Raw genomic sequence first — 16,195 nt, forward strand, 5'->3', positions numbered from 1 at the left:
TCTAAAAGTTTGACAGCAACAAGCGTCACTATGCAATGCAATGCAGGTCCTTGTAGGCTTAGGCGTGTAAAAAATAATATCTTCCAGAATTTCTCTTTATTTTGCATAATTTTTTACTATAATTCCTCTAAATCTATAACATATGTACTGAGCACCTATGTACAAGTACAGAACACACACTATGCTGAAATAATTAAACTTTTAATATATACTCAAGAGCTGAGTATACATCACTTCTAAAAATATTGGTACCTGATTTGTTAGCACCTAATATTGGCCCTTGTCGTGATTTATTGAGCCGTGCGGGCATTCCAGTTTGTTCAAAAACCTCACGGGATGTATCTAGCAAATAAGAGACAGTAAATATAGGGCATGAGCAAGCAGGCCAAAGTCGGGGCCGGAAGTCAACAGATCGCCCGCCGTTGTTCATCACGCTGCCGCAGGAAATTGGCCGACTTTGGCGAAACTCTCATCCCTATGGTTCTTTCTTATTAATATGTCTGTGATTATGCTAAGTTCGATATACTTGATGCCATATAAAAATGCCTACTCTAAAAGACACCGAAGGTTAAACAATAGCGTTTTCAGTGGCTTAATTTCGCTAGTGTTTTTAGACCGAGTCCTTTTTTATCACTTAAAATCTCTCTTTTTTAAGATGGACTAACAGCAAACCTAACAAGAGCACAAATACGTTTAGTTAGTGTTTAATTATGCTTCCAAGGAAAGTCAGCCCCTTTAATGCCAAATTAAAACTATGCCCTAGGTTTTTGACCTTAAATTTTCATATTGAATAGATAAACCCTTTTCGCGACTGTCTAATTATTAGAGAATAATTTATTAGACTCTAATAAAAGCCAGACTGGCTATTCTCCTGATATAAGTATCAAAAATAAAACAAATATATAAACTAGCAACCTATGATAGTATACAAACGGAATGGAAATAACTAATTACTAGCGTTCAGTAATAACTTGTACCTATACAAATACAAATACAAATCATTTATTGCGGACTTTTGAATCCATAGTGTTGTTAGTATTAACAAATACCTACCTACCTATACCTACCTATTTACCTATGTTAAACGAAAAAACGTATAAAACAGCATAAATATATAGTCGCATTTACATTTCAAAAGGTAGGTCCTAAAAGCCCCGAGCAGTCAAAACACCTACAAAAGGAAAAACTAGAGGGAAATGTAAATTTTCCTTTAAGCCCGAGTTTTAATATGTATACCGCATTGTAAGCAGTATATTGTAGGCGTTCTGTCCTGATAGCATCGCGGTGACGGTGCAGGTACCGTACTAATGATGTTTTTTTAGTCCATCATTCGGGTTCGTAGCGACCTCACTTACCTCGCGCTGAATATGTTCACATAAGGGCCCTCGCCCACGGCGAATTATTGTAGCGATGCTGTCGCGCGTTTTGTAAATGCTCGACAGCATCGCCACTAACGCGCGTTAGTCGCATTGGCAACGCGCTACAGAAGCGATGCCAACGCGCTATTAACGCGCTACAGCATCGCGACTGTATCGATGCAAACGCGCGACGGTTTCGGACGACATCGTGGAGAGAACGGAGGGAGGGTGTGAAGGGCGACAGTATAGCGCGTTTGCGTCGCGACTGAATCGTGGTTATGTGGGCGAGGGTACATAGCTAGCGACCGCATCGCGACTGTATCTATGCGAACGCGCGACAGCATCGCTACTGCATCGCTACAAAAAGTCGCCGTGGGCGAGCGGCCTTACATGTATAAACATCAACATCAATTCTGAATTAACACGTATCTTCAGGGCGCGGTCAATTATATTTGGATCATTGCAGTTGCATTGCATCTGTATGGCAGTTAAACAAAGCGAATGTTACTCTGTGCTATTCAGGCACGAAGCCTATAAAAATTTATAAATTACCGTAAGAGATAAAAGCTGAACGTAGCGTCTCGGTTGGTGTGAACCCGATACCGGTGTATAAGGCTTAATGTAGGCGCAGCTCGTTAGCTGAATAATTGAAAGGGCTGAGCAATGAAAAATGTATCAACGGCTAATTACAACACGCAACACCACAGATCCACTATTGTTCGCGATGGAAATGAATAAATACGGTTTGTTGGGATAATGATGTTTAACAGCCTGTAGTTAATTTCTAAAAAGCTGAGATGGCTATATTTTGTTGGTATTAAATGTTGTAATTTTTTGTGCCGAATAGTAAAAAAAAAACTTTTTTTTTAATGGAGAATTAACATCTTAGGTAAGTAAGTATTCAAATTATCTAATCGTTTCGAGCTATTTACTAAGTCCTCGATCCTGCTCCTATTTTTCAATCGACTTCAAAAAAAGGAGGAGGTTATATTCGGTTGTCTTGTTTTTTATATGTGTTACCCCAGAACTCCGTTATTTATGAACCGATTTTTTTTTGTTCTAATATTCTTTACGTAAAGCTCCTAACAAATTTCAAATGGGTTTTCGCACATGAATTCTGAAAAACTTAGTGGTCTGGGGCCGGATTTGAAGCCATCCTGTGCTAGAGAAGTCATATACGACACCAAATTCGCGCGACTATAACTCAAAATGTATCTAAGATCATAATATAAACAAGTTGCCTTAATCTTATTAACAGGTACTACTAACTAATACTACTAACACAGGTTTATAATTAAACGAGTTGACAGCAGTTTAATTAAACTCCCGTATTACGCTCACTTTCTCATATATGAGTATATGTATAGTTCTAGTTCAACATTATCATAGTTGCTCTGAACATTCGCTAACAAATTACTGGCATCAAACACGAGGCGTTACCTGTTGGCCCAACGATATTAGTAATGAGGACGTATATCTCACCCCCGGGGAAACTACGATAATAACTGTATAACGGAGAAAGTGCTGTAATTCCGGAAAACTAAGCCCCTATTTTTCTTGCCTGCGAACTTATGTTTGCAATATTGGGTAGGTACGCGGCTTGTATTCGTAAAAAAGGTAAAACACGAACATTTTATGCCGCAAATCTTATTTGAGTTGGATTTTTGAATTAATATAGTATTATTTTTTTGGTCTCGAAAGAAACAACTGCAATAACAGCACAGAATCACTAATATACCAAAGTAATATACTACCGTACAGAAGGGACTCTCTCGAACAAAAGTCAAGTTTAGGTATAAATCGTTATCTACTCTTACGACTTGCACGCGAAATTGATGTTACACCAGCGTTCATATTCCATTGGGCACCGTAGACTCGAAACCGATTTGGCGCCAAGAGCACAGGGTTCTCACTCGCCGATGAATAAAGATAACAGTGGGTATTCATTTAAATTCGATAAACTACCTTTGATAAATAAGTAAATATACTTTAACATAAATTACAACAAAGCATGACAATGATAATAACCTAACTTATCTACCTACTACTCGTACCTTTGCCTACTACAGATTTCCGTATTGGCGAAAGCATGTCTTAATATTATTTCTGACCAACCAATTAAAGAATTTTATCACTAGATAACTACTAGTACCTGGCACTACTACTAGGCAGGGACTTAGGAAATTAGAGAAGTAAGGAACGACCTTTCAATATCTTTCGGAATGTTGTAAAATGATAATTCCGATACATTTAGTTATCTTCTTTTTATTTATACATCCGTAAACACAACAATATAACTTATACGAGATATATCGTTTCGAAGTCATTGTTGCAAAATAAAATAAGTGGGCACCTACACAAATCACGTGCGACGCGTCCAGCCTGTGAGCCGAGCGGCAACCCACTGCCGTGCGCCTAGTGATTAGGCGCGCCGGCCGAACGTACCTAAACTGCGGAGTGTCCAACCCCTGATAACAGTCCAAGCCTGCCTGTACCTAAGCTTCCTTACGAACTTTGAGTATTTATCTAGATAAATACTCAAAGCTTACGAAAATACGTACGAGTATTTTACTTGATTATTGAGTAGCATACTCGTAAATACTCGCGGACCTAGTCTTAGATCTAGTATTTTTGTGGATGCGTACTCGGAAGACTTGGTACGTCTCACCCCTATCAGATACCTGCTTGGCTCTCAGTCCTCATTCGATCGCGTGTCGTGCCGACAAAGTAATCACCACTACTGCCCCTATTTTAGACACTTTGCCTAATGTACACCAATGATCTCCACTCATTGCCATATTTATTTTACAGAAATAAAATTCAGTATTCAGTATTCAGTATTTATTTATTGCAACACCTTTTACAAAAAATTATAAAAAATGATGCCCTGTTGGGGCGCGGCAATTTTAAAATTAATTACATTAATTAACTTATACATAACATATTATGCTATTTAAACCTCATGTATTTTTTAGGAAGAGGTTTAAGGAACACTTATAAATTAACTTTATATAATAAAGGTATCTAAATAAACTACTTATACATTTATCTAGAAATAACATAAACTTAGAACTTATGTGGTATCACAGAATGAATAGATAATAGGACAAGTAATACCTAGTGTAATGAAATCATCTTTAATGACAATAATAATAACAGTGTAACTATTTTTCTTTATTCTTCTAAATATTCATTTTACTGTAGTAACATTTCTGAGTTAAAAAATCCTTTAGTAGTCGTATAAATTTTTTATCTTTTGTTTCTGATTTTATTTGGGTAATCATCCTGTAGTGATTATTTGACAGTCTTGCAATAGTTTATAGGAACACAGTAATAACTGGGACACAATTGTTTGATACGTTATCTGGTAAAGGACTAACTACTTACTCTACCTACTTACAGTCGAGGGCATAGATATCTGTACAGCCATAGCGTCATATTGATATATAAGTCGACTTTATGGTTATAGTGGCATAAAGGTGTATAAATATTTTTGACGCCTTGGTAACGCCCTTGACTTTACCTACTCCAGTGTTTTCAGAAACTCATTAATTTGTGAAATATTTTACCGATTTAACGGGAAAATCTTAACGAATTTCTGAGTGATTTGTCTGCTATCTTTTATTTATAGAAAATAACCTGAAAAGGTTTTTTTTAACCATCTTAATAATTTTCCGTTGAAGGCTTTTTAAGAAAACAACCTGTAATTGGAACTTGTAAAGGCAGGTAATTCCACCCCATCCATAGCAGCCCTTAGTTCGTCCGTCTTCGGACATAGACCTCCTCTCCATTTCTCCATGCCTGGCGATCGACAGCCATATGCATCCATCCTCCACCCGCCTCTCGGCAGATATCATCCTTCCACCTCATTGGTGGTCGCCCTCTACTGCGAGTGTTTCCACTAGGTCTCCACTCCAGTGTTCGCCTCGCCCAACGATCGTGGTTCATCCTGGCAATGTGCCCTGCCCATCTCCACTTATTCCTCTCGATCTCTTTCACCACGTCTCGAACTTTTGTGAGTCGTCTGATCCACTCATTCCTTTTTCGATGCATGACAGTTATCCCGAGCATTGACCTAAGGCAGGTAATTAACACAAATAAAATTGTAAGAGTATATTAGATTTAATGTAAAAGTTTGGAATAATCGTTTTTCTTGAGGTAAAAGATTATTAATAATTAATTATACATAATTGTAAAACATTTAACATGTAATTTATTAGTCACACTTCACTCTCCAGGCGGTGCATAAACTTTACTGCTTTATTATCATATATTATGTATTGTGTGTTAAACAAAAATCTGCCTTACCACTAAGTTGAGCCACGGTACCTGCCACTTATGTACCGGGTACCAGTGACTCAACTTAGAATTCCTTAATTTGTTTTTTTACTCACGCTCTTCTCTCTACGAAAATTTGTGCAGACTGGAAACGTATATTAATTTAACACGGTTTGATTTCCATCGGCAAGGTTTTGTTCAGGTGTTCTTAAGTGCAGTCGTTTTGACGATATACAGGGGCGATGCCAACAATCAGCGTAACGAGGGCGCAAAGTTCCGTTTCGCAAGGGGCAGGGTGAGGGAGCAGTTTAGTGGTTGCCACTGCCACAACAACCGACCCTAAAAATTCAATTACTCTCCATTTAATATATAGGTACAGGAAAGTTTTTGTAGACTGTTTTCGAATTTCGCTAGAAAAAATACATTTTTTTGATTTTTGATTGAATTGTGTTCCAATGTATTATTCTTTTTTTATCAAATTTTATTTTAATCTGTGACTATTTCGTTTTTTTTAAGTACCAAATTTTTAACATTGTAATGGACATCTCGCATTTATGGTTAATGACATGTGCTCCGCAATTGTCATGTATATCGGAATAAAGTACCTTTAAATAGTTTATAATATGGCTCAAATTGTAATATACATGTTGTGGATGTACTTTCTGAATAAATAAAAAAAATACCTACCTAACCTCTACCAGCTGGAATCTCTTCCATTTGGTTGATTACGGCGCAATGTTTCTGTACGATTTAATTTGTTGAAAAGTTGACGAAACTACCTGCGTACCTAGTTTCTTGCCTTTTTGATCAACGCCGTACTCTTATTATAAACTCGTTGTGCCCGTGAAAGAATGAAGCATGAAACCGTTGGAACTTTCTAGAATCCCCTTAGTTGCACCTCTACGATACTGAACTCTATAAAATATCTAAAAATGTCAAGTATCTAACTCCAGTAATTTACGAGTAGTAGACTGTGCGTTGACAGTCAGTCGATCAGTCAGTCACGGTACTACTGTTTTTAGGTAGAGACTATTTTCAAACGAAATTTAAACGTATAGTAAGAAGTCTTTTGTCTAACAAAGTCAGTAAAAATCCATGTTCTTTAAATTGCACGATATAATAAACGTGTAACCAAATCGTAACATCGGTGCGGTTGGCAGGCCTGTCACGCACTGACTACTTAACGCTGCCGCCGCCACGAAATAAACCCGCCCGCCAACTTCTAAAACGTACGCCTCGGATGCATATCAATGAGCCTTTGCCATTAATTTATTCGAACAATCGAGATGAGTGAACTCCGGTCCGGGCCACTTCACTCCAATACGCGGTCGAGACAAAAGGTCGGAAAGAAACTCGATGATAAGGGTACGAGAAAAACTCGACTGGATTCTACGGAGAATAATATAATGAGGGAACAGGTAAATTATAAATAGCCCGGAAACTTGAACTGTCCTGGCGATTGTTGAGGACTTTCAATTTCGCTAGCACGCGAGTGTGCCGTGCGTGACTTTCAACATAAACGTACGCCATTTGTTTGAACACGAACATTATATATTTTTAGAGGGAGTAGATTTCAATGCCATTTTAATTTAGCTACGTACTCGTATTAGGACCAAATGTCTCATTTAAGTACCTTATTATTAGGTGTACTTCACTTCTTTTTTTGGACCTCGATTATTTTCGACTCCACAAGTACCTATGTACTTTCGCATTATTTATATTATAACATGGACTTCAGTTGCCCGTTAGTTTACTGCAAAACAAATAGGTTTATGTTAAATAGAACCTTAATTTTAATTCTCATTAAATTCAATTTAATTTATTGATCAGATCAGATCAGATTTGTCCATGGTCCACATTTGTTACTTACAATAAAATATTAATTGACTAATTTAGTAAGTTACACAAAATAAAACAAACAATCTACCGCTCAGTAGACGGGACAGCCTCATACGAGTACTGCCTCATGCTAGGGGAGTCGTACCTGGCCGTCTTAGTGCTCAGGATGAGGTATAGTATAATAATATCAAAACACAACCTCAATTTAATCTTTACTATCTTTACCAATATTATAGTAAATGCGAATGTAACTATGTCTGTCCGATTAAACCAATTTTTAGATGATATGGGACATACAGTGAGCTTGAGACCCTGGAAGGGTATATAGGATAGTTTATACCCTGGAAAATTGCATTGTCCCCGCGGTATGTCGTATACGAATACATATGTTAATAGTTAGTTTGTTACCAATGTACTTACTAGTACCAAATATGTGGGCGACATCAAAAAACGTACCGTGTTGTTACGCGCAGCACGTAGACCGAAGCCATGTCATGTCATCTCTGCAGATGTATCATATATAATATGCACGTATAGTCACGGGCGTGCAGATTTGCGTCGCCAGTATTATAGATTAGATTTCATTACCATGCTACAGGGCCCAAGGCATGAAGTCATTTCAAAAATATATTAATACCTAACAGACATTGCGTAACAAACATACACAACGCGTAACTATAAGTAAAGGAACTGATACCAGCAAATACTCGCATTGCGAGTGACGAACAAAAATTAGAAAGTATTACAATTCTAGTCGTTTTAAAAAGTCTTAAGAGTTTAATTTGTTACTTGGTTGTGATTCTTCAATGAGGGCTATCGCGTATGAATTTGCCATTAGAGGCGCTAGTGTAGCGTGAGGTCTCCCAAATGTCAAATCTCATAGTTTTTGGGTGAGCTACGCGGGTTTATTTAAAATTAGAATAATTTTGTGAATATTTTGCAATAATTGAAATTAATTATGGCAAATATGCGTTCCGGGGCAATGAATGTCTGTGTTTTGAGATAGTTTTGTCTTTCGGAAACCTTTGTCCTCCCTTTTTTCCGAACAAAACGGGGACTATGCAACACTGTGGCATGCTCGATATTTTTATGGTACGGTTTTAAGGTGTATTAAATATGATTTTAATCTAAATTTTGTTTTCACGCCCGTAATAACAGACTTTGAAAGCCATACTTAAAAACCTCACGCAACAGTGCGCCATCTAGTGAGACAAAAAAACGATAGCCCTCATTCTTTTGGTTTCTGCTTATCTGGTACTAAAACAATTTTAAGTAAAAAAATGTTTTCTGGTCCAAAACAATACATTTTGGTAAACTGTCGTACCTCATATCGGGTTCAAAGGGGCTGAACGACAATGGAGACCTGTTGAACTAAATACGATTCTCAAGTCGGGATCATACGGGGACGGTAAGCTTTTGGTTCTAGTAAGAACTATGGTTCTTACTTGCTTTTGTCCAACAGCTCTAATCGATATGACACTGAAAAAGCAACTGGGCTCGATCCAACATAATCGTAGAATCAAAAGCTTACCGTCCCCGTTGCCTTGGCAAAGCTTAGATGTTAGGTAAAAGCGCCAAGAGGGCTTATCTGGGATAATCTAGTGTTATAGGCCCGGGTAGCCGGCCTAGATACGAGTACCACCAAAATGTTGTCGTCAAGTTGAATTTACGTAAATTTCGACCCAACAAATAGTTAACGTAATTGTATGTCGAATCAAAACAGAGCTACTTAAAGGGTTTAAAACCAATTGGAACTGCTAAGCCATTATATACTGTAGTAAGGAAAAAAAAGTTGCTTTCATGAAGGTATAAAGTTAGTTAACCTTATGTTTTCTTTGAAATAAGTAAAACCAGGGCAGGCGCCGTACGCATAATAATCGAAAAGATCGCAGTCACATCACAGAATAAGTAATATGGTCACATACCTAATGCTACGCGCTAAAAAAAGTTGCTTTAAGGTATTAAATTAAATGTTGAATAAGTAGTATAGGGGCGCCGTGCATAATAATCGAAAAGATCGCAGCTCACATCACAGAATAAGTAATATGGTCACATACCTAATGCTACGCGCTACCTACGCTCGTAACCGTAGGAGCATTTCTCCGTTTTGTAGCAAAAACATCTACGAACAGAGAACCCAACTGTTGAGTTCTTGGTGCTCAACGTGCTAATAGGTGACAAAGTAATATAAAGACATATCTAAGAGGTTAGTAACGTCAAAGAGGATCGATATACTTAATTTAAATAGATATGTAATGTAAATAGATAAACTTAATCATTGAACATGAAACTACCGTGAGACTCACCCATTTTAAATGATATTGTCCCGGATAACTCTCGTCTTAAATCGAGTATTACCTCGACATGTGTGGCAGTGCGCGTGTTGCAGCTTGCAGCAGCCGCCGAGTCGCGTTGTTCCTAAGAAGAATTAGCCCGTAACAATATGTCAAGCTAATACTCAATTTAAGATGGAACAATATCATTTAAGTTAATTATTATTTACTGTTTTCTGTTGTAAAGAAAGAAATAAAGAAAATGCGTTTATTGCCCACAATTGGGTAAAAATGTGGAATCGTGTGAAGGAGAACAAACTTTTTTCATGAAAGTAGAAAAAAGTTTATTGGAAATTAAATGGAATACGTTAATAAACAGCAAAGAATAGAAAACTCGTGAAGCAACTAGGCTCACCCGATCGTAACTCCAATCTATTTGACTCATTCGCTCGTCTCATTCACTCCGCAGAAGTCATCATCATCAGTCATTCGGTCCGCTCTTTATTTGTTTTTATTATTATTTTATTCGACTGGATGGCAAACGAGCAAGTGGGTCTCCTGATGGTACGAGATCACCACCGCCCATTACGTTTTTATAATGAAATTCCAAAAAATATTATAAATGATTTTTTTTTGTCATTCATAAGTGCTTGTTTGAGCCTAAATTGAATAAAGATATTTTGTCTTTGTTTGATATATATTTAATATACACAAGAAGGGTACCTACTCTTTCTAAAACTAAGTTATCTAACGAAATGCATTTTTGTATTAAATATATTTAGTTAATGTTTGTCGGCAGGCGTGTCCCTCGTGTATATATTGGCGGTGCTGCCGGGGCTGCTGCCGTGGGGCGGGGGCGGCGGCGCGTGGTTCCTGTCGCTGTGCCACCTGCTGGGCGCGCTGGCGCCCTGGTGCGGCTCCTTCCTCTACCACCTATTCATGAACCACGCGCGCGGCGAGCGGCTCTACCAGCGGCTGCTGCAGCTCGACATGCTCGGAATATGGGTCAGCCAGAGCATAGGTGAGTCACAGTAGCGCCGCGATAACTTCGCGATCTGCCCACTTAGGTCATAGGCGATAGGCGTTTCATTTTGTTTCACATAAACATGTGTGTTTGCTCTACATTCATAGTGAGATTAACTTGTTAGAAAATAAGAAGACTACAGCTGTTACCCGCGACTCCGTGCGCGAAGAATTCGATTATCGTTGTCCCACAGGAACTGTGCAATTTTCCAGGATAAAAACTATCCCATGTCCTTCCCCGCGACTTTGACTATCTATATACCGAATTTCATCAAAATAGGTTTAGACGTGATGAAGTAACAAACAAACTTACAAACTTTCCCATTTATAATATTAGTGGGATTCAAATGAATACCTCTTAGATACTATAGTTAATTAAGGTGTAGTGCACTGAGTGACTTAAATATTCGCGGTGACAAAACTAAATCAAGCATGAAATTGAATCAGCGGCAAGTTGTTTCAAATCCAAGTATTGATTCAAGAGTTGCAAACATTTTCGAGTTGGGCGATCTGCAGAATGGTTTTTATGCAATTTTACGCAGTACCAAGATATTCAACTACAGGGTTATGTGGAAAATTCAAGAAAGAGCTTCTTTTAACGAGTATTTTCTCATTAGATGACTAATACACAGCTCCTTACGCGACCTATTCAAAGACTCTAACTTACCTATTTCGTGTCCTTTCTTAAAACTCTTAATTACTACCTATTGTGTCGTATCACACCTTCGAAGCTGTGCATTATTAAAACACGTTAATTAAATGTCGTAGCGTTTGATGTCTCACTCCAAGTTTTGACAATTTAGAGTGATTAAGTAATCGTAGAGTTCAGAGGGCGAGGGCGCTCTAAGGGCGGAGGGAACGACGATGTGTATATGCGACGCAAAATCCCCGTCGTGCAAAAATTAAGCACATTCGAAGCAAGAGCCTGAAATAAACTGTTTTCCTCTAGATTGAATACTTCAACATTTATACTTATAGGTACACATTATTTAATCAGAAACCCTATCGCAATCAAAGCAGAAAATTATTTTTCCGGCTACACAAGTCAGAGAAAGGATTTTTAATGGTTCATTATGGGTAACAAAATGTGCAAACGAGACACAATAATCTATAGTCGGCAAAGACCGTGATTTCTTTTTCCTCCAAAGGCATAAAATCTGGGATGATCGTCTCATAAACCCGTCTCGTATCCCGTCGCAATCTATAGAACGGGTCGCAATTCCGTTCGCACGGGGCGAGCGCCCCGTTCCAGGCTACCCGAGATTTTATGATGTTTGATGCGGCAAAACTAACAGAAAATCCGCAATACGGAGCCATAAATTAGGCCTCATAAAACGCTACCAGACTCTGTCATCGGCTCATCGCACAGGCAGTGGTTAGAGATAAAACGGCTTTACATGTTTTACAGCGACAGTGTCGCATTGCTAGTTACGCTGCAACGTACAGTGGCCTAGTTGGCCTACATTCCGTTTTGTAGACGAAGACATCGCAACGTTACGTAATATACTTTATAGTAACACGAGACTTCCCTTTAGACATTCTTTGTCGCCTCCATGTTAACTGCTAGCGTTTTATTACTTTTCTCGCCATATAAGTACCTATGTTACATTTTTACACCGAATTCTTTAATAATCGCTTATATGATTGCCTACGTACGTTCATTTAACGTCACGTGTTCTCAACGCGGTATTGTGTAGAATTTCAATCTTCATGGATCTTCCGAGACTCTCAGGAGCATTTATTATCTCCAGTCACTGCCAGCCTCGTCACAGTTTATCACAGCAACGCAGACACAACGCGTGATTTTGAGAGAAGGGAGTACTTAGACGAGATAATTTCCTAAGCGTGTAAAACTCTGGGTGCCGTTGCGTCACTGAGTAGGTAGTCAACCCGCAAATAGTACTGGCGACATATACCTACTACATTTCTCTTTTGGGAACATTGTTTAAGCTGTAAAGTAAAAAGGAGGTCAACATTGTTAACAAGTTTTGAGAGGATATGAAGAACATGAGCGTGCGGGTCTATTTATTTCTACTGATAACAGTAGACAGCCCGGAGCAAAGAAAGATACCTATCTGAAAGCAACGAGTGTAGAAAAGGCGAATGAGAGATGGAAGGAGTGGTGAACAGTTAGACAAGCCGGAGGAAATCGACTTGTTGCGAAGCTACGTCACTGTCGGATATAATAAATACTCTTACTAGGAAAAAATAAAAACCGGCCAAGAGCTTGTCGGACACGCCCAAAATAGGGTTCCGTAGCCATGACGAAAAAATCAAGTAATATTTTTTTTAAGGATTTCGTATTTTATACGGAATCTTCCAAGTTTAGGTATATTTTATACCTTAGGCTGCTATTTACTCATAAACTACTAATAATTCTCAAGAAAACTTAGCCGTTATAGTTTTCCTTGAAAGTTTAGTTACTACCATCATGATTTTTTTCAAATTTTTTCACCCACCGGTTTAGATTTTAGAGAGGGGGGGACGCTCGATTTTAATGAAAATTTGCACTTTAAACTTGAATATTTCGCAAAAAAACCAATGAATCGAAAAACCGTCTTCGCAAACCCCTAATAGTTTTAAAATACCTATCGAACAATACCCCACACTATAGGGTTGGATGAGAAAAAAAATCACACACACTACGTCTATGGGAGGTACCCTAAAAAAATATTTTTTTTTTAATTTTTTGATTGTACCATTTTGTTGGCATAGTTTACATATATATCCCTGCAAAATAACAGCTTTCTAGCATTGATAGTCCCTGAGCAAAGCCGCGGACGGACGGACAGACAGACAGACAGACAGACAGACATGGCGAGACTATAAGGGTTCCGTTTTTGCCATTTTGGCTCCGGAACCCTAAAAAGTACATTAGATGAGGTCCATATCGGCTCGCATAATTGTTGAAAGTCATATGCACCCACCTAATGTTTGTCATAATGTATCGTTTGTCATAACTCTTTTTTTTCTCTGAATCCATTAACTGTTCATTTTTTTAATAAAACAAAACTAACCTAACCTACAGCTACAGCTTACTATAGGATGACCATTTAAAATTTTCAGAAATATTTACGGTTTCAGCGGGAAAGAAATTATGACACGAAAAAAATTTTATAACAATAAATAGAACCGACTAAACAAAACCATGAAAATAATTTTCTACCAGTCTGAAGTCGGTGCCTCAGCACGAGCTAGCAGGAGTGGACCTATAATCGTCTACCTCACCTACAACACAACTATACGAGTATATTGGGCTTCAATCACTCCTGCTGGCTCGTGCTGACTGCTGAGGCACCGACTTCAGACTGGTAGAAAATTATTTTCATGGTTTTTTGTAGTCGGTTCTATTTTTTGCTATACATTTTTTTTCACGCTTTTTAGTGTAATCGATCTAAGATACAATAGTTTAATGTCAACTGCTCGTCATCTTTTACGAAAAATAGCTTTTTCCGATGCAGAGACGTTCATTATTGAGGTGTCCTGGTGCTCCATAACCCGTTCCATTTCACCATTTGAATTACGATGAGCTTAAATTGCTTTGCAACTGCATTGAAGTAATTGAAATTCAACCCGTGAAGTACTTGTTATTGAGTAGTCGCTCCATTGGTCAAATTTGGTCTTCATCATCAGTTCCACTTCACCAAATGATGATTTTCAAGAGCAAATGCCCGAGTTACTCCTAAATATATCGAAATTACCATAGGCGTTCCTACAATATTTGAAGAGTTCCCTCGATTTCCTCAGGATTTAATCATCAGATCCTGATTTGGTGCTTATGGGACCTAATTGAAAGCATTTCTAGACGGACGTAAAAAAAAAATTTGAAATGACGTTCATAAATGACGGAGTTCTGAGGTAACAAACATAAAAAAAATACAACCGAGTTTATAACCTCCTCCTTTTTATGAAGTCGGTTAAAAATTCTGACAAAAATTACATTGTGACTTGCAAAAATCATGCTACTTGATAGGTATTGCATCACCGCCACAGGCGCTTGGTAACCATTGCCAATCCATGAATAATTCTATCATATTTACTTCTAGTATTATGTCACCCCGAGAAGGTTAAATACTTATTTCATCACCCCAGCCTATATACGTCCCACTGCTGGGCACAGGCCTCCTCTCAGAACAAGAGGGCTTGGGCCATAGTTCCCACGCGGGCCCAGTGCGGATTGGGAACTTCACACACACCATTGAATTGCTTCGCAGGTTTGTGCAGGTTTCCTCACGATGTTTTCCTTCACCGCAAAGCTCGTGGTAAATTTCAAATGTAATTCCGCACATGAATTTCGAAAAACTCAGAGGTGCGAGCCGGGGTTTGAACCCACGACCCTCTGCTTGAGAGGCGATAGGTCAAACCACTAGGCCACCACGGCTTCTAATACTTATTTAATTGGGTGCAAATTAGTTCATTTTATTTTCAGTGCTTGTTTCTAATTAACCAACTAGTAAAAATCATGCATTCTTATTTATTTTAAAGCAACCAAAACGCAAAGTACGAAATATAAATGACAAAATAATGTAACGACTAATCGTCGACTAGGCAAAGCCATAGAGCACATGACATAACTCGGTAACGCACTGTAAATGCACAAACTGCGCCGCCCAGGTCAAGTGCAAGGCCGTAACGTTCATTTGGTAGATACTCAACGCCGCACGGCCGCAGACAAATGTTGCTGCATAAGCGGCAATGAGAGTTGCTATGACATGCTAGTTGTCCCTAGTACTGCGGCACGTTTGGGATTGGTTGAATAACTAAATCAGCCCATCGCAAGCATTACTGTAACATGAAACGGACCTCGAGTTATCAAAATTGTTCATGTTAAACCCAGGACTGTCTCCACAGTATAATTTATTAGGTAAGTTAAATATCATTTTTTTTGTTTAGAAAGTTTTATAACAGTCTCTACTTTTCACTTGGCGTATTATTAATACTGCGAGTTAAATTGTGAGATGCAAATATACAAAGCCAACTCGGGGTCACTGTCGTAGTGTAAGTACATTAAATTTTCTCAGTACGGAAAAGGAGAGTTTTCCTACCTCGCTCGATTTTCTACTGGACAGAAACAAAAGCTGCACGGCCACAAATGTCAGTAGGCCATACTACGAGTAACTTGTTACTTTTTCAAACTCGTATCACCCTTTTGTGTTTGGACAAAAGTCAAACTCTATTCTGCATTGTGCAGGGTTGATTTTGTTACTATAAAAGTGTGTATGAAACGTGCTTGTGAGTGTTAACGGATCTAGGTCACTCAACAGCGAGTAGGTACCGACGTAAGGGACTACTGACTACGTCACTTAACTTTCAAGTTTTTGATTCTACTCTAGTGCCCAATTAAAAGCTTTGATTACATTACTGACTCGTGCAGCGATTCCATTGGAGTTAGTTTCCGGAGCTCACGTTTTGCATCTTTGATCC

The 16,195-nt window shown here is 38.4% G+C and overlaps 1 protein-coding gene across 1 annotated transcript in view; it reads left to right on the forward strand.

Moving 5' to 3' along the window:
- Positions 1 to 16,195, forward strand: part of LOC141434159 (progestin and adipoQ receptor family member 4) — an 84,234-nt gene that overhangs the window by 15,105 nt on the left and 52,934 nt on the right. The window contains exon 2 of the mRNA XM_074096480.1: positions 10,548 to 10,769. Coding sequence (XP_073952581.1) covers positions 10,548 to 10,769 — 222 coding nt within the window. The remainder of the gene's footprint in view (positions 1 to 10,547; positions 10,770 to 16,195) is intronic.

Source organism: Choristoneura fumiferana, chromosome 13 (genome assembly GCF_025370935.1).
Source record: "Choristoneura fumiferana chromosome 13, NRCan_CFum_1, whole genome shotgun sequence".
Classification (NCBI taxonomy): Eukaryota; Metazoa; Arthropoda; class Insecta; order Lepidoptera; family Tortricidae; genus Choristoneura; species Choristoneura fumiferana.